The following is a 19,212-nucleotide window of genomic DNA, read 5'->3' as shown; positions in this document are numbered from 1 at the left end:
TAAACTCATGAATCAGTCTGAATCGATCGAAGGTGTAAACTCATGAATCAGTTTGAGCCGACCGAAGGTGTAAATTCCTGAATCGGTCTGGGCCGATCAAAGGTGCAAACTCATGAATCGGTCTGAGCCGATCGAAGGTGTAAATTCATGAATCGAGCTAGGCCGATCGAAGGTGTAAACTCATGAATTGGGCTGGGCCGATCGACAGTGTAAACTCATGAATCAGGCTGGGCCGATCGAAGGTGTAAACTCATGAATCGGTCTGAGCCGATCGAAGGTATAAATTCATGAATCGGTCTAAGCCGATTGAAGGTGTAAATTCATAAATCAAGCTGGGCCGATCGAAGGTGTAAACTATGAACCGGGTAGGGCCGATTTGAGGTGTAAACTCCTAAATCGGGTAGGGCCGATTCGAAGGTTTAAACTCATGAACCGGATAGGGCCGATTCGAAGGTGTAAAAAACTTGTGAATCGGGCAGGGCCGATTCGAAGGTGTAAACTCGTGAACCGGGTAGGACCGATTCAAAGGTGTAAACTCGTGAACCAGGCAGGGCCGATTCGAACGTGTAATCTCGTGAACCGGGCAGGGTCGATTCGAAGGTGTAAAAAACTCGTGACCGAGCAGGGTCGATTCAAAGGTGCAAACTCGTGAACCAGGCAGGGCCGATCCAAAGGTGTAAATCTGTGAATCGGGCAGGCCAATTCGAAGGTGTAAACCTGTGGATCAGGCAAGGCCGATGCGAAGGTGTAAATCTGTGGATCGAGCAGGGTCGATCTGAAGATGTAAAAAATTCGTGAATCGAGCAGGGTCGATCCGAAGGTGTAAATCCGTGGTTTGAGCAGGGTCGATCTGAAGGTGTAAATAATCCGTGAATCGAGCAGGGTCGATCCGAAGGTGAAAAAAATTCGCGAATCAAGTAGGGTCGATCCGAAGGTGTAAAAAATCCGTGAATCAAGCAAGGTCGATCCAAAGGTGTAAAAGAATCCGTGAATCAAGCAAGGTCGATCCGAATGTGTAAATCCATGGATTGAGCAGGGTCAATCCGAAGGTGTAAAACATCCGTGAATTGAGCAGGGTCGATCCGAAGGTGTAAAAAATCCGTGAATCAAGCACGGTCGATCCGAAGATGTAAAAAATTCGTGAATCGAGCAGGGTCGATCCAAAGGTGTAAATCCGTGGATTGAGCAGGGTCGATTCGAAGGTGTAAAAAATTCGTGAATCGAGCAGAGTCGATCCGAAGGTGTAAAAAATCCGTGAATCGAGCAGATCGATCCGAAGGTGTAAAAAATTTGTGAATCGAGTAGGGTAGATCCGAAGGTGTAAAAAATCTGTGAATCGAGCAGGGTCAATCCAAAGGTGTAAAAAATCCGCGAATCGAGCAGAGTCGATCTGAAGGTGTAAAAAATCCGTGAATCGACTAGAGTCAATTCGAAGGTGTAAACTCGTGAACCGGGTAGGGCCGATTCAAAGGTGTAAACTCGTGAACCAGGCAAGGCCAATTCAAAGGTGTAATCTCATGAACCGGGTAGGGTCGATTCGAAGGTGTAAAAAACTCATGACCAGGCAAGGCCGATTCGAAGGTGTAAACTCGTGAACCGGGCAGGGTCGATTCGAAGGTGTAAACTCGTGAATCGGGCAAGGCAGATCCAAAGGTGTAAATCTATGAATCGGGCAAGGCCGATTCGAAGGTGTAAATCCATGGATCAGGCAGGGCCGATCTGAAGGTGTAAATCCGTGGATCGAGCAGGGTCGATCCGAATGTGTAAAAAATCCATGAATCGAGCAGGGTCGATCCGAAGGTGTAAATCCGTGGATTGAGCAGGGTCGATCTGAAGGTGTAAATAATCTGTGAATCGAGCAGGGTCGATCCGAAGGTGTAAAAAATCGGTGAATCAAGCAGGGTCGATCCAAAGGTGTAAAAAATCGGTGAATCGAGCAGGGTCGATCCAAAGGTGTAAAAAATCCGTGAATCGAGCAGGGTCGATCCGAAGGTGTAAATCCATGGATTGAGCAGGGTCGATCTGAAGGTGTAAATAATCTGTGGATCGAGCAGGGTCGATCCGAAAGTATAAATAATCCGTGAATCAGGCAGGGTCGATCCGAAGGTATAAAAAATTTGTGAATCGAGTAGGGTCGATCCGAAGGTGTAAAAAATCCGTGAATCGAGCAGGGTCGATCTGAAGGTGTAAATCCGTGGATCGAGCAGGGTCGATCCGAAGGTGTAAAAAATCCGTGAATCGAGCAGAGTCGATCTGAAGGTTTAAAAAAATCGGTGAATCGAACAGGATCGATCCGAAGGTATAAAAAATTTGTGAATCGAGCAGGGTAGATCCGAAGGTGTAAAAAATCCTTGAATCAAGTAGGGTCGATCCGAAGGTGTAAAAAATTCGCGAATCGAGCAAGGTCGATCCGAAGGTGTAAAAAATTCGTGAATCGAGCAGAGTCGATCTGAAGGTTTAAAAAAATCGGTGAATCGAGCAGAGTCGATCCGAAGGTGTAAAAAATCAGTGAATCGAGCAGGGTCGATCCGAAGGTGTAAATCTGTGGATCGAGCAGGGTCAATCCGAATGTATAAATAATTCGTGGATCGAGCAGGGTTGATCCGAGGGTTTAAAAAATCCGTGAATCAAGTAGGGTCAATCCGAAGGTGTAAAAAATCTGTGAATGGAGCAGGGTCGATTCGAAAATGTAAAAAATCCGTGAATCAAGCAGGGTCGATCCGAAGGTGTAAAAAATTCGTGAATCAAGTAGGGTCGATCTGAAGGTATAAATCCGTGGATCGAGCAGGTCGATCCGAAGGTGTAAAAAATCCGTGAATCGAGCAAAGGTCGATCCGAATGTGTAAATCTGTGGATCGAGCAAGGTCGATCTGAAGATGTAAATCCGTGGATTGAGCAGGGTCGATTCGAAGGTGTAAAAATCTGTGGATTGAGTAGGGTCAATTCGAAGGTGTAAATCCGTGGATCGAGCAAGATCGATCCGAAGGTGTAAATCTGTGGATCGAGCAGGGTCGATCCGAAGGTGTATGCTAAGTGGAGCTTGTATGGAGCTTGTAGTCGAGTTGGCATGATCGATTTGTAGTTTAAACCTTTGAGGGCTATGTGGCCCAGTCGGGGTGATCGACTTTGTAGTTGAAAACATTTGATTAAAGTTGGAGCAATGACATGCATGGCATGCACGTTTTAAGCAAAGAGCCGAATGGAGAGTTAATATGTGTGGTGTTCATGTGTAATAAATCAAATGAAATAATAAGCCAAATAGAGAAAGAAAAAGACAACTGGGGTTGAATGTTTCTACTATGTGATTGACAAAAATTGAGCAAAATAAAGATAAATGTGCCAGGGAAAAATGGTGTACACGCTAAATGTGCCAGAGTGGTTTGATTGAGCTGTGCCGAATGACCGACTGTAACAGAATAAGGCAAAAGAGTCGAGCTGATTAAATATTGTGCATTTTAATTAATGCAGATGCAAATGGCAATGGTCAATGTATTAGTGCAACTGACTCGGCTTTGCTCCTCTACTCGAGAATGGGTTCACATGGACCACACTTAAAATGGTTTTACTTCCCATTACACGTGGTCCCCCACATGGTGGTCATGTCTCAATAAAAAACTCAATATCCAATAGACGGAAAAAATGTAATTTTCTTTTTCAAGATGCAACATGAAGTTGACACATGTCATTTTGAAATGTCAAACATTTATGGAGCAATAAGAAATTCCTTACCTCTTTTAATATGTCTTCTTTCTGATTTTGTATTTTGCAAAAAAAAAATCCATCCTCTCGTGTTTTTCTGACGAAGTTTTCCAACCACTTTTTCCAAGGTAATCTTTCTAATTTCTTTGCTTGGTTGTTTGGTGGATTTTGGAGAAGAAAGTGGGTGTTTGGAGCCAAGAGGTTCAGCAAAAGTCTGGTGGCTGCCCTGTGTTTCTTTATTCTTGGTCAATACAAGTGGGCAATTTTGTTGGCCTTGCGAAGATGGCAGGACCTATTGATTTTAACACGAATGTGGAGTATTGACAATAAGATAAATGGAATGGCTGTTTCCCAGTGACATCGATAATGTAATTGGTAGGAGAAGAACCAAATTATTACACCGCCACTGCCATCCTGAAATTAACATAATCAATTGGGACGTCTGGTTTGTGCAATAGTAGTAGGTCTGGTACCAAGTCTCCCAAATACTTGATCAAGGTGGAATTACAGTAAATAAAGTCTCATTCATCATTAGCACAAATTAATACAAAGACAAAAATGTTCGAATAATGTGGTTGATTACACACACAGGTGTCAAGATAGGCACATATGCACTCACAAAGAGAGAGAGAGAGAGAGAGAGCTGCACATAACCGTGGTAAACACTTGATCTATGAGGAGAAAGGATCAAGTCTGAACCAAAAGTATATGGTCTTAAGTATCAATATATATGTAACTAAGACCAAGGAACTTCATTATCAATCCTAAAATGTTGGCCATATATTTTGCATATCAAAGTAAACAGTAAATAGTACGACAATTGCTTTTTTCCATGTTCGATATTGTAAAATGCGTAGAAGTAATTAAGTATATCTTACTTCATGGACCTAAATGGGATCACATTTTTGTCTTTCTATTGAATTTTTTTTTTTTTTTTTTTTAACACTCGATAACATGCCCAAGAGATGTGAGAGTTTTTAGGACACGAAATACCTTCCAAAAAGAAATTAAACACATACGAAAAGTGAGCAATATTCCAACTAACGCATAAACAAATTATGAACACGGGAGATGTGTTTTGATGCTTCAAGTTATCATATTTCATGCTTAATAGACATAATATGACATGTGAATTATTCCTAGATACTTTTAATGGATTTAAAATGAAGAAAAGTAACGAAAAAATTTCTTATTGTGATGAGATTTTCGGGTTAACGATGCCAGTCAAAGGGAGTTCTGTGTCTCCTCTCATGTTTCAAGTTGTTGTTGGTAGATGATTTTCAGGGCCCCATGGTGGGCACCAAACTGTAGATGCAAAAAATCTATCGTTATTAAAATAGGGTCTGATCTCGTGAGGTTGGGGCCACTAACAATCCGCTAGACCTGCACACATGAAAGGGCAAGCGTGAAGCTTCCGGAAAACACCATGGTGGTGTTTGCCGTAGGCACTCTAACACTCAAGTCAGCGAGGCTGAAAGAAATTATTTGATAAGAATTAAGGATATGAAGAATTACCAAGAGTCTTGTCAGAGGCTAGGACTACGGTAGAGGTGTCGGGTTCTTGGGAGCAAGAACTTTAGGAGCAAATAGATGGTTTTGAGTATTGTAGATTGACTATGGGAGATTTCATGCCTAATGTGAGGGCAAGCCTCTATTTTTATAGTGAACCCAAGGGGCTGGAATCCTAGGAGGACATTGAGTCCTCTTTTTTTGGAGATAATCCCTATCAAGAAAGAAATATGATTTCTTGACCTTATCATATTAAGTTTAATAGTTTAAATAAGATTTGGAATCTTAGTAGAACATTAAGTCCTATTTTGGGAGATAATCCCTATCATGAAAGATATATGATTTCTTGACCTTATCAGATTAAGTCTAATAGTTTAAATAAGATTTGAAATCTTAGTAGAAGAGGAAATAGAATAGAATTCTGATTTCCTATTTATAGACTATTGCAGGCTAATGGGCTGAAACTCAGTTTAGCCTAACTTATACGATATCCCAACTCATAGAGTGGGTAGTTCGCAAGGTGATTTTAAGCATAAGCCCAATCAGAATTGGGCTGAGGCCTTGGGCCATGATATATTTATTTCGTTATTGGGTCTCGTCAAGGCCAAGATGATTTTTGGCCCTAATAGCTCCCTTGACCAAAAAAAAAAAAAAAAAAAAAAACACACACGCTAAAGTCAGTAACTAAACAAAGGAAGAAACCACCTCTTTCCAGCTGAGAAAACAATCTAAAAACCAATATTTACACGGCAAGACAATAATAAAACAACAAAATCATTCTAAAACAATTCAGCTGTTAGTTATCTAATAAATTTACTTAATTCGAACTCACTTTTCCACAACGAATAATAAAAACATAACAAAAACAATAATAACTATTGTAGTGAGATTAAATTTCCACCTCGGAGTATGGAAGAAATCCCTGAAACTGAAGCCTTTCGATGTCAAAGTAGCAAAACAGCCATTTTTATCCCTATAAACCTTGTAAGTGATGAATAAGAAAATAGAACAAAGAAATATGTGTATGAAAACTAAAAAGAATCAAAAAATGAGGGAAAAAAACATTGACATTATAGGACCACGAACTCGAAGGAGAACATGTGGTGGGTCAAAGAATCGTGAGTTTCTTCAGCGAAACTTGGTGCCAACGCTTCCTTCTTCTTCTTTTTTTTTTTTTTTCTCCTTTCCTTTTCTTTTCGTGGATAATTTTGGAAATAGCAGAAAACCCCCTGAAACCGAAACGCAACCATCCACCCCTGAACCTGGAAAACACTCTTCATACATGGCTTTGAGATCCCCATTTCGTTCGTCTTCAATCTCTCGAAACCCATCTCTGAAAGGTAATATTTCATCTTTGTTAGCTCACTTACACAACCTCACAACTTCAAGCTCCAACAATGAAGTTTTGTATTCTTTTGAAAAACGCCTAGAACGATCCTCACTTGCTAAATTCCTCAAAGAAAATTGTCAATCAGGTAACTTTACTCTGAATGAAGCATTATACTTTTTTCATTACATGATTAATTGGCAACCGATCTCTCCAATTTTATCATTCACTACTTTGTTTAGTGCACTGTCAAAGAAGAAGCATTATTATGAAGTGATTTCTCTTTATAAGTGGTTGAATTCAACTGGGTTGTCTCCAAATTTATTGTCTTTGAACATTTTGATCGGTTGCTTGTGTAAAATTGAAAGGGTTTCGGATGGTTTTGCGGTTTTGGGGGAGATATTGAAGAAGGGTTTCAGCCCAAATGCTGTGACTTTTAATTGTTTGATCAAAGGTCTGTGTGTAGAGAGAAAGATTGTGGAGTCAATGGAATTGTTTAAGAAAATGGTTGCTGTTGGTTGTAGGGCTGATATGATCAGTTACAACACTTTGATTGATGGATTGTGTAAAACGGGGAAGATAAGTGTTGCCATTAAGTTGCTTGAAGAGATGGTTGATGGGAGTAAAAAATCTGGTGTTATTTGTAGGCCAGATGTTGTTACTTATAATACTATAATTGATGGTCTTTGTAAGGCTGAATTAATTGAGAAGGCTAGAAAATTGTTTTTGGAAATGAAGGATTCTGTAATCAGTCCAAGCACAGTCACTTATACCACTCTAATTCATGGGTTTTGTTGTGTGGGCTATTGGGAGAAGGGTAGAAGTTTATTTATTGAAATGATAGATCAAGGTGTGCAACCTTCTGTGGTGACGTTTAATGTGCTCATAGATGAACGTTGCAAGAAAGGGAAATTGCACGAAGCAAATAGGTTGTTGGAGCTTGTGATTCAGAGAGGTGTGGTTCCTGACGTTTATACTTATAGAATTTTAATGAATGGACTGTGTAAAACAGGGAAGATAAGTCCTGCCATTAAGTTGCTTGAAGAATTGGCTTAGGGAAATGAAGAATTTGGTGTTATTTGTAGGCCAAATGTTGTTACTTATAGTACTATAATTGATGGTCTTTGGAAGGTTGGATTAGTTAAGAGGGCGATAGACTTGTATTTCGAAATGAAGAGTTCGGGAACTACTCCAAACGTAGTCACTTATAGCATTTTGGTCAATATGCTTTGTAAAAATAGACAACTAGAAAAGGCAAATGAGTTGTTGTCACATATGGAGGAAAAAGGTTGTGCTCCAGATGTAATCACGTTTACTACGCTCATGTTCGATTTTCTCAAGAATAATAAGATACCAAAAGTTGTTGAACTCCTTCATAAGATGGCGGAGAGAAATGTGAAGCCGACTGAATGTACAATGTCCTTAGTCATGCAATTACTAATGAAGGCCGAAAATTATCGTGAATGTTTGAACCAGCTTCCTCAATTTCCGGTCTAAAAGCGAAATTGAAGTTTTCATGATAAAAATTTATGGAGTGGTTCACTTTTTCAGAGTAGTATCCTTGCCAGGAGAGCATTATTTGACATCATTGAAATATGAAACTGCAAAAGCCTCAGCCAGCTACAGAAAGACTCTATGATTGTTACCGTACGAAGAATGCAGTTGACATGAGAACATTGCTGCCAAGAGAAATATGTTTTGCCATGATACATGCAGTTATTGTAACGATGATCCATGAAGATTTGGTTGATATGGGATTTCAAACTGTCAGTGGAATCTATGAAGCAGCATGGTCTAAAAATGGACTTGGGTAAGATCCCCTTTATCTTATATAACAGTGTTACCTTTTTAAACCTTGAAGGACAAGGCATAGTGCTAGCCATTTGCCATTAATAGGCTTTTAACTATGCTATAAGTCTGTTTTCTAGATCTAAATCAGTTTGAAATGTCTATAGATTTCATTGCATCATTGGTTTTATTAGGTATTAAAATTCATAGCAGACATAAATTGGTGGATGTGCCGATTAACCATTTACTTGTAGATTTGTGGTTGTGAGAATTGTTGGACAAAACTCTGGTAGTAATAATGTCTAATAGATAATATTTTTACTCTCCAGGTTACTCCCTTTAGGATATATTCTTCCGATTCCAATAGGAAACTATTCATTCTGCATAATTACACTGAGAATTATCTGCGCCAGAATTATTTGTTCCTGATTCACTGACATATTGCTATATTCTTCATAGTTACTCTGACCAAACTCTAGAAGCTTGGACTACCGGTGATGGTTTAAGAGTACTATGTTACATGTGTCCAATGGCCATATGGGCAATGCAATGGGCTCTAAGAAGGCTGAAACTTTCTAATAATGAGATGAAACCAGAAGTGAATGAAGAATCTCTGTATAGATATCATGTTGGGTTCTGTAAAGTTGCTTGCCTTCTAAAGGTACCAGATGATAAAGCGCATAAAGGTCTTTAATGGTCATTGTTTGATTACACTTGCCAGAAAAATTTCTGTAATTGATTGGTTCCTGTAATTTATTACTGTCATCAAATCTTGTGTACAGTAAGAGATTCATTAGAGAGAAAATAGAAATATTGGTGTACACTGCAATGGGTGTAAGAAAACTATATTTGAGATGTCATGTAAATCATATTATTCTACTGTTGAAACTTTTTAGTTTTCCAATTCTTGTGACAAATTGAATATGGCACTATTACAAAATTTTGAAAAAAAAAAATAGATAAAAATCTTTTTAAAATCATTACAAATTGATTCCAAAATTCATTTCTTTAGGTCTGTAAAATTTATCAAAAAAGATTATGCATTTGATCACTCATATAAACGGGTTGGCTTGTGTTGCTTTTTGGTTAACTATAACTTCATTCATTCTAGCTTAGGTAAGAAACAATTCAAAGTTGATGGCCTAAGCCTCATGTGTTGACACATTCCCACGGGTAGATAGATTAAAATCCACCCAAACATTTGATATCGATGATGTCATGTTACGGATGATGTGATAATCCAATAATATCATAGATGCTTTTTTTTTTTTTTTTTTCTGGTTATATATAACAAATAGCAAGAAGAGGCTCAAAACTAAAATCCCTCTTTCATGGCATGATTTTCCTCTGGATTAGTTGTTATTGTGCAAAAAAGTTGTTTCACGTCTATAGTCTCGGAAAACGTCAAACTTGCTTACCTGAGGAAGAGTTTAGTGGAGCTACTAAAGCCAGTGATGCTAAAGTAATTGGAAGTTTTGTGAGAGTAAAATTTGACCAAAGTGACCATTTGGAGAAAAATGCTTATAGCTGATTTTCTCAACATAGATGTGAATTGTCTTTTAAGCAGTCATTGATTGATATTTTTCTACACAATTTACATTTTCATTTGCATAAATGAAATTTTAAAGTTAATTCCATCTTTATATTATTTTGACAAGCTGCATAATTACAGGCACCAAGAGAACCACAAGCATAACGCATAAATCCTCGTTCGTGTTTCGAATACTCAAAGAGAGATATCAATTAGCAAGTTGTCGGATGATGACTTCACTAAGGTAACAATATTGTTAGAATGCATATAGCTTTCCTTTCAAAAAATGGAGATATTGAAGTGAAACTATTGGTACTTTAAGGGCAAGCTAGAAAACTAGTTTTGTATAAGAGTGACAAAATGTCAATTTTTCAACTTTTTTTGCCAAAAGGTTTCAAGTGATGATTTATATAGAAGTGCCATTTAGTTAAGTAAAATAATTTTTAAAATATCATAGACAACCTCAATTAGAATATGGTGAATGCAAGTGGAGCTTGCTTTTGACTTCTTTGCTCTTCTTTTCATTTCATGGATGCCAAATAGTGAATCTGTTATGAGTAATCTGAAGCCTTATTTATTTTTTTATTTTTTTAATATTTCAATGATGCTTTTTCAATGGGACTTGTTCATGTGCGATCTTCTATAATCACTTAGACGAGCACATCACAAATGTTGGCATGTAGTATTGAGTGCACATGTCTGTCCCACAAATTTTGTATTAATATGTAACAGTATAATAGTAAATGGGATAAGATCAATGTTCTGAAAATCGAATTGGACTGGCTGGTCGGACTGGGAACTGACAACCTCTTTGGTCCGGTTCAAGTTATAGGGGGTTTTTTTTACATTTTAAATCTGTAAGGGTTAATGTAATTTTCTAAGGGTATTTTTAGTATTTCAAACTTTTAGGCATTAATTTGTATTTTTAGGGACTAATTATTTTTTTTAGAGACATTTTTATAATATACTACCATTTAAAATACTAATTTATAATTTTTAAAAAATATTTTTGTTGCTGACATACCGATCGATCAAACCATGAATAGGCCTTTGATAGAGTCAAGGCTCGGTCCGGTTTTCTAAACATTAGATAAGATTTTTTAAATTAAAATTTTGACATAAATATTTTACAAAATTTTAAGCTATATGAAAACTAAAAGTGAAATAAATTATATAGAACATTGTTTTAATATTAGTCAGCTTTATAATGTTTTGATAAATTTGACATGTTAATAAACCACCATTTACATAAATTCTAGAAAGTCCAAAAACAAATCTTCAAAATTTTTAATTTATATTATTTGATTGTGTGATAAAATTTATCAAAAAGAAAACAAAGTTGAAGCAACAATCCATAAACAGAATAATATCTTTTAATCAAATTTAATGTAAATTTCCATTTTTAACCTCTATGCAGTTAATTGAAGGGGGTGATAAATGAACAATTTTCAAAATAATGAAGTTTCGGTAATATTACAAAAATTAAGGGTTGTTCGTGAAATCAAAAACGTTTTTCTCTTTCAACTCATATGGCGATTGCATTTTGCATTGTGCTTACTCCTCACCTTACCCTTTACAAAAAGCTTAACAAAACCCACATAAACCCTCTTCAATTCATGGCTTTCAGGGCCCCATTGCAGAATGTCACGACTTCAAGCACCCAAAATGAACTTTTATATTATTCCCAAAAAACCCCTCAGCATAACCCACTTGCTAAATTCCTCAAAGAAAATTGTCGATCAGGTAACTTCACTCTAAGTGAAGTTTTTTTACTTTTTTGATTACATGATTCATTCCCAACCCATTTCTCCAATGTCATCATTCAACATATTGTTTGGTGCACTTGCAAAGAAGAAGCATTAGTATAAAGTGATTTCGCTTTATAAGAGGTTGAATTCAACTGGGCTGTCTCCAGATTTAATGTCTTTTAACATTTTGATAAATTGCTTCTGTAATATCAAAAGGGTTTCGGATGGTTTTACGGTTTTTGGGGGGATTTTGAAGAAGTGTTTCAGCCCCGATGTTGTTACTTTTAATTGTTTGATTAAAGGTCTGTGTGTAGAGAGAAAGATTATGGATTCAAGGGAGTTGTTTATGAAAATGGTTGCTGTTGGTTGTAGACCGAATGTTGTTACTTATAATACTATAATTGATGGTCTTTGTAAGGATGGATTAAATGAGAAGGCTAGACAATTACTTTTGGAAATGAAGGGTTCAGGAATTAGTCCAAACGCAGTCACTTATACCACTCTAATTCATGGTTTGTGTTGTGTGGGTGATTGGGAGAAGGGTAAAAGTTTATTTATTGTGATACTGAATTAAGGTGTGCAGCATTCCGTGATGACGTTTAATGTGGTCATAAATGAACTCTGCCAGAAAGGGAAATTAGACGAAGCAAATAGGTAGTTGGAACTAAGGATTCAAAGAGGTATTGATCCTTGCATTTATACTTACAACATTTTAATAAATGGTTATTGCTTGGCAGGAAGAATTGGTGACGCAAGGGAGTTGTTTACTTCTACAACTAGAAAGGGGTATACACCTCATGTTATTTGCTTCAATACTTTAATCAATTGGTATTGCAAGAACAAAAAAGTCAATAAAACTCTTATCCTTTATCGATAGATGATTTCAGAACGAATTAAGCCTGATGTGATTATGTATAACACTTTGTTAACTGGCCTTTTTCTTAAAGCTGAGGTAAAACATGCACGAAAATTAGTTGATGAGATGCAATTTAATGGTGTTATACCTAATTCATTGATGGACTTTGCAAGAATGGTTGTGTTTTGGAAGCAGTGGAAAGATTTCGATCAATGGGCTTTGTAAAAATGGATGACTAGAAAAGGCAAATGAGTTGCTGTCACATATGGAGGAAAAAGGTTGTGTTCCAAATGTATTCACGTTTACTACGATTATGTTTGGTTTCCTCAAGAATAATGAGGTACAAAAGTTGTTGAACTCCTTCATAAGATGGTGAAGAGAAATGTGAAGCCTACTGAATGTACAATGTCCTTAGTCATGCAGTTACTATTGAAGGACGAAAATTATCGTGAATGTTTGAACCAGCTTCCTCAATTTCTGATCCAAAAGCCACTTTGAAGTTTGCATGACAAAGATTTAGCGAGTTGTCAACTTTATTCAGAGCAGAATCCTTATGAGGAGACCTTTATTTGACAGCATTTGAATATAAAACTGCAAAAGCTTCAACCAACTGCGGAAAGGCTTTGTTTTAGTTACTGGGCAAAGAATGTTTAGTAATACACTTTATTGTATACGACAATGATTTCTGCCGATTCAGATCGGAGCTCTAGACATTTCTACATGATTTACACTGTTAATTATCTGCCCCGATACTATTTACTCTTGATTCACTAACACATTGTTGCAAAATTTACAACAAGTTGAGAAAAGAAGAAACTAAAACAGAGAAGGTTTTCAGAAAAGAAGGAGGATAGTTATAATGGAGATGAATCCTTAACATGCCATTGGAAAGTAAGTTCTTTTGCTTACTGCATTTCTCTTATAAAATGTTCTTCTGACATGTCTAATCATACTTTGATCTTTTGATGTATACCTGAAACAGTTTCAGGATATATGATGTGTGACCTTAAGGCTCAAGCAGAAGCTCTAGTTCTGTTTGCTAACAATATGGATGGTCTTCTGACATATGCTCTTCATCCTAGCAATGTTTTTGTACCAGGAGATAAATAGTTTGTGCCTTCTCTAGTGAATTTGGCCAAATCTGGTTGCGCAAAGGTTTGATATTTTATGTCTGATTAACTTATTTTTTCTTTGTTTTATGCAGAATTTTCTGTAAGTTGTCAAATGTGATGGAAATATTGTATTTGAAGTATACTTGATGATATTTGACTACAATAATAGACCTTTTTAATTTTTTGAACTTTATTCATTTTTTATGGAAACTCCTGTCAAAATCGTTCAATTCTACACCAACAAAACCACCAAAACAGAGAAAAAGCAACTCCACAAACTTATATTAATTCAGCAAAAGAGTAAACAAAACCTGAAGAGCCCAAAGGACCCAACACAGTACCGATAATAGAAAACAAAGATAGTTCCTAGCAATTCCGGGAGCTAGGGACCTCCATTGATAAACCCTTCAAGAAAGTACTTAATGACTCCCTCTCACTCTCTCTCTAGCTTTATACTAATTATTCTTACTGTTGTAGATAATCATGCTAAATCTTACAGATATTGCATGATTAAGTGTATAAATCTATAATAGGATGTTAGGATTGTAATCAATACATATTAGGAACAAATCTGTAAAATAGGAATTTAGAATATTTATTTCCTAGATTAGATTATTCATTTCCTAGATTAGTTCTTTATTTTCCTATATATATTGATGTGTAATTTGTCAATACGATATGAAAAATATTACAATCAGTTCTCTGTTTGTAACATGGTATCAGAGCAATTCTAGGTTGTTTTTTTTTCAATTCGTTTTTTTTTTCTTTTCTACCCAAGTGAGCATTATTTGTGAGTCACCCTGGAGAGTGGCCGTTTTTTTCTCACCGCCTACCTAGGAAGAAGCCTCTTCTACCAATCGACCATTCCTTGAACTCTGATCACCCTTCCCGGCTTCGTCTTGTTATTTCCGGCAATTCTGTGTGATTAGTTCCTCAGTCTCTCAGCCAGGTCAGAACAATTTTGTTGGTTTCTGTTGGTATCAGTTTTGTTGGTTTCTATTGGTGTAGAGTTTGTTCTTTGAAGAGTTTTTGTTGGCTATTTTCGTCTTTTTACCATGACTATAAGTCTATAATTGATATGGTTCCTGTAATGTCAAAAATTACAGAACATAAGCTTAATGGGTCTGATAATTATTTTGATTGGAGTAAGACAATTCGTCTTTATCTGCGAAGCATTGGTAAAGATGATCATCTCCCCAAAGATTCGTCTGAAGATAATTCAAAGCAAACATGATTGAGAGAGGATGCCCGATTGTTCTTGTAGATACGAAACTCCATCAACAGTGAGGTACTTGGTTTAATTAATCATTATGAATATGTGAAGGAATTGATGGACTATCTAGATTTTTTGTATTCTGGGAAAGGGAATGTTTCTCGTATTTTTTATGTATGCAAAGCTTTTTATCGAGCTGAGAAACAAGATAGGTCTCTTACGGCCTATTTTATGGATTTTAAAAGGATATATGAAGAACTTAACATTTTTCTACCAGTGAGTGCTGATGTGAAAGTTCAACAAGCTCAAAGAGAAAAAATGGCAATTATGAGTTTCCTAGCTAGACTCCCTTCTAAGTTTGAATCAGCTAAATCTCAAGTTCTTGCTAGTTTTGAGATCACCTCCCTCTAAGACATATTTACTAGGGTTCTTCGCACAGAAAGCACTCCATCTGTTCAATCAAGTAGTGCTCTTGTAAGTCAGAATCATGACACCGGGTGTTCATATAACAGGAGCAATAATAGAGGAAGGGGTTCGAATTATCATGAGAATCGGAGTCAAGAGTCAGGAGGGATTGTGTGCTACTATTGTCATGAACCTGGTCATACAAAGCGCACTGCAGAAAGTTGCAAAATAAGGCCCAGAAACCTTAGTCAGCTCATGTTGCCGTTATTGATACTTTTGAGAAGAAGGTTATGATTTCAGCTGATGAGTTTGCCAAGTTTTCTCAATATCAAGAATCATTGAAGTCCTCATCTACTTCCATCACTGCTCTCGCTGAGTCAGGTAAACCAAATGCATGTCTTATTTCCTCATCCTCCAAATGGGTCATTGATTCTGGTGCCACAGATCATATGATAGGTAATCCTAGTCTCTTTTCATCATATCAGTCACATAATTCCTCGTCTAATGTTACTTTAGCTGATGGGTCAACTTCTTGTATTCTTGGGTCTGGGTTTGTTAACCCTACTCCGTTAATTTCCCTATCCTCTATATTGAGTCTACCACAGTTCGCTTTTAATTTAATTTCTGTGAGTAAACTCACTCGTGCTCTTAAATGTTGCATCTCATTTTTCCCTAATCATTGCTTGTTTCAGGATCTTACAACGAGGCAGATTATTGGTAAAGGACATGAATCTGGAGGGCTTTACATCCTTGATACACAGGTGCCCAGAACCATTGCATGTTCCAGTATTTCGACCCCTTTTGAGGCGCATTGTCGGTTAGGACATCCTTCTTTACCATTGTTAAAGAAACTATGTCCACAGTTTAATAAATTATCTTCCTTAGATTATGAGTCATGTCAATTTGCCAAACACCACCGCCTTTCTTTAAGTCCAAGAGTCAATAAACGGGCTAGTGTCCCTTTTGAATTAGTTCATTCAAATGTTTGGGGTCCATTTTCTATTATGTCTAAACCTGGATTTAAATATTTTGTTACCTTTGTTGATGACAACTCTCGTGTAACTTGGCTTTATTTAATGAAAAATCGTTCTGAGTTGTTTTTTCATTTTTGTGCCTTTTGTGCTGAAGTTAAAACTCAATTTAATACTTCTGTCCAAACATTAAGAAGCGATAATGCCAAAAAATATTTTTCGAGTTCTTTTCAGTCTTATATGAGCCAGCATGGCATTCTTCATCAATCCTCTTGTGTTGACACACCGTCCCAAAATGGAGTAGCCGAGAGGAAAAATAGGCACCTTTTTGAAACCGCTCGAGCCCTATTATTTCAAATGCAAGTTCCTAAACGGTTTTGGGCTGATGCAGTTTCCACGGCATATTTTCTAATTAACCGCATGCCTTCCTCTATTCTGAATGGTTATACTCCTTACAATGTTCTCTTCCCGTCTAAGCCTTTGTTTCCTATTACCCCAAAGATATTTGGTAGTACTTGTTTTGTTCGTGATGTTCGACCCCAGGTAACCAAGTTAGATCCCAAATCTCTTAAATGTGTTTTTCTAGGTTACTCTCGCCTTCAGAAGGGATATCGATGTTATTGTCCTAGTCTTAATAGATATCTGGTGTCACTTGATGTTACTTTCTTAGAAAACACCCCTTTTTTTCCTACTTCATCTACCTATACACGTCAGGGGGAGGATGATGACTTACTAATCTATACTGCCACATCCCTACCAGCTACTCCCACACCTAAGGCTTCCCCACCTACTGTTCCTCCTCTAGCACCACCACATGTCCGTCCAATACCTCCATTTCGCATTGTCTACTCTCGTCGATGGAACCTCCTGTACTAGTCCCTTCATCATTAGAACCAGTCTCCAGTGATCGCGATACTTGTGTTCCTCGTCAAGAAGACACTCAGACTTCATGTCCTACCCAAGACTCTTCGTCGTTGGATCCAACCTTGAGTGATCTTGATCTTCCTATTGCTCTTCAGAAAGGTAAAAATCAGTGTACTTATCCTATCTCTTCATTTGTTTCTTATGATCACCTATCATCTTCTTCTTGTTCTTTTGTGGCATCATTAGACTCTGTCTCTCTTCCTACAACTGTTCATGAAGCCTTATCTCATCCTGGTTGGCGTGATGTTATGATAGAAGAGATGAATGCTTTAGATGTTAATGGTACTTGGAACTTGGTTGACTTACCTACTGGAAAGAAACCTATTGGATGCAAATGGGTGTTTGTTGTTAAAGTAAATCCTGATGGGTCAGTGGCTAGGCTTAAAGTTCGTCTTGTAGCTAAAGGCTATGCTCAAACTTATGGAGTGGATTATTCTGACACTTTTTCCCCTGTGACTAAATTGACTTCTATTCGCTTATTTATCTCTATGGCGGCTACTCATTCTTGGCCATTACATCAGTTAGACATTAAAAATGTCTTTTTACATGGTGACCCTCAGGAAGAAGTCTATATGGAGCAAGCACCTGGATTTGTTACTTAGGGGGAGTATGGGAAAGTTTGTCATCTTCGCAAATCGTTGTATGGTTTGAAACAGAGCCCACGTGCTTGGTTTGGAAAGTTCAGTGAGGTAGTTGCAAAGTTTGGAATGATAAAGAGCAAGTCTGATCACTCAGTCTTTTACAAACAATCGGCAGTTAGCATTATTCTTCTTGTTGTATATTTTGATGACATTATCATCACTGGGAGTGACACTACAGGGATTTCATTACTTAAGTCATTTCTTTACACTCATTTTCATACAAAATATTTAGGAATGTTGAAGTATTTCTTAAGGGTTGAGGTAACAAGGAGCAAGAAAGGCATCTTCCTCTCTCAAAGGAAATATGTACTTGACTTATTAACTGAGTCAGGAAAATTGAGTGCTAAGCCATGCAGTACGCCAATGTTTCCTAATTCGCAACTTACCAAAGATGGTGAACTATTTGAAGATCATAAGAGGTATAGAAGACTGGTTGGAAAGTTGAACTATCTAACAGTCACTCATCCTGATATTGCATACTCTGTCAGTGTAGTAAGTCAATTCATGTCTTCTCCTACTGTTGACCATTGGGCAGCGTTAGAACATATTCTGTGTTATCTGAAAGGAGCTCCAAGACATGGTATTTTGTACGAAAATCATGGACATAATAATATTTAGTGCTTCTCTGATGCAGATTGGGCAGGGTCCAAGATAGATAGGAGATCCACTATGGGCTACTGTGTTTTTATTGGTGGAAATTTGGTCTCATGGAAAAGTAAGAAGCAAACTGTTGTTTCCCGATCTAGTGCAGAATCAGAATATAGGACTATGGCCCAGTCTGTGTGTGAAGTAATATGGATATATCAATTTTTGACTGAAGTTGGTCTTATAGCCTCTTTGCCAGCAAAATTGTGGTGTGAGAACCAAGCCGCTCTTCATATTGCTTCTAATCCTGTATTTCATGAATGAACTAAGCACATTAAAATTGACTGTCATTTCATTCGTGAGAAAATACAGCAAGGTTTAATTTCTACAAGATATGTGAAGACTGGAGAGCAACTAGGAGATGTTTTCACTAAAGCTTTGAATAAGGTTCGGATTGGTTATATTTGTAACAAGCGGGGCATGATTAACATCTATGCTCCATCTTGAGGGGTAGTGTTGTAGATAATCATGCAAAATCTTATAGATATTGCATGATTAAGTGTAAGATTTTGCATGATTAAGTATATAAATCTATAATAGGATATTATGATTGTAATCAATGCATATTAGGAACAAATTTGTAAAATAGGAAGTTAGAATATTTATTTCCTAGATTAGTTATTTATTTTCCTATATATATTGATGTATAATTTGTCAATACAATATGAAAAATATTACAATCAGTTCTCTGTTTGTAACACTTACTAACTGTCCCTAATTCAATAACCCTTCTATTTAGCCACGTGTATATGCCTGTAACAAACTCTCCTTCACATTCTTCACACCCAACTGCCCTTAATGCCTATTACGCCCTCTCAACTTATAGACCTTACTAATGGGTGG

General features: G+C 37.1%; 1 protein-coding gene across 1 annotated transcript in view; it reads left to right on the top strand.

Moving 5' to 3' along the window:
• Nucleotides 1-6,397: 6,397 nt before the first annotated feature.
• Nucleotides 6,398-19,212, top strand: part of LOC116136537 (pentatricopeptide repeat-containing protein At1g12775, mitochondrial-like) — a 28,911-nt gene continuing 16,096 nt past the window's right edge. The window contains exons 1-2 of the mRNA XM_031422228.1: nt 6,398-7,504; nt 7,592-8,345. Of these exons, the coding sequence (XP_031278088.1) occupies nt 6,491-7,504; nt 7,592-8,032 (1,455 nt within the window). The 5' untranslated portion in view covers nt 6,398-6,490 and the 3' untranslated portion in view covers nt 8,033-8,345. The remainder of the gene's footprint in view (nt 7,505-7,591; nt 8,346-19,212) is intronic.

Source organism: Pistacia vera, unplaced genomic scaffold (assembly GCF_008641045.1).
Source record: "Pistacia vera cultivar Batoury unplaced genomic scaffold, PisVer_v2 Contig317, whole genome shotgun sequence".
NCBI lineage: Eukaryota > Viridiplantae > Streptophyta > Magnoliopsida > Sapindales > Anacardiaceae > Pistacia > Pistacia vera.
The sequence above is the reverse complement of the archived record's forward strand: the minus strand, read 5'-3'. Positions and strand labels throughout refer to the sequence as shown.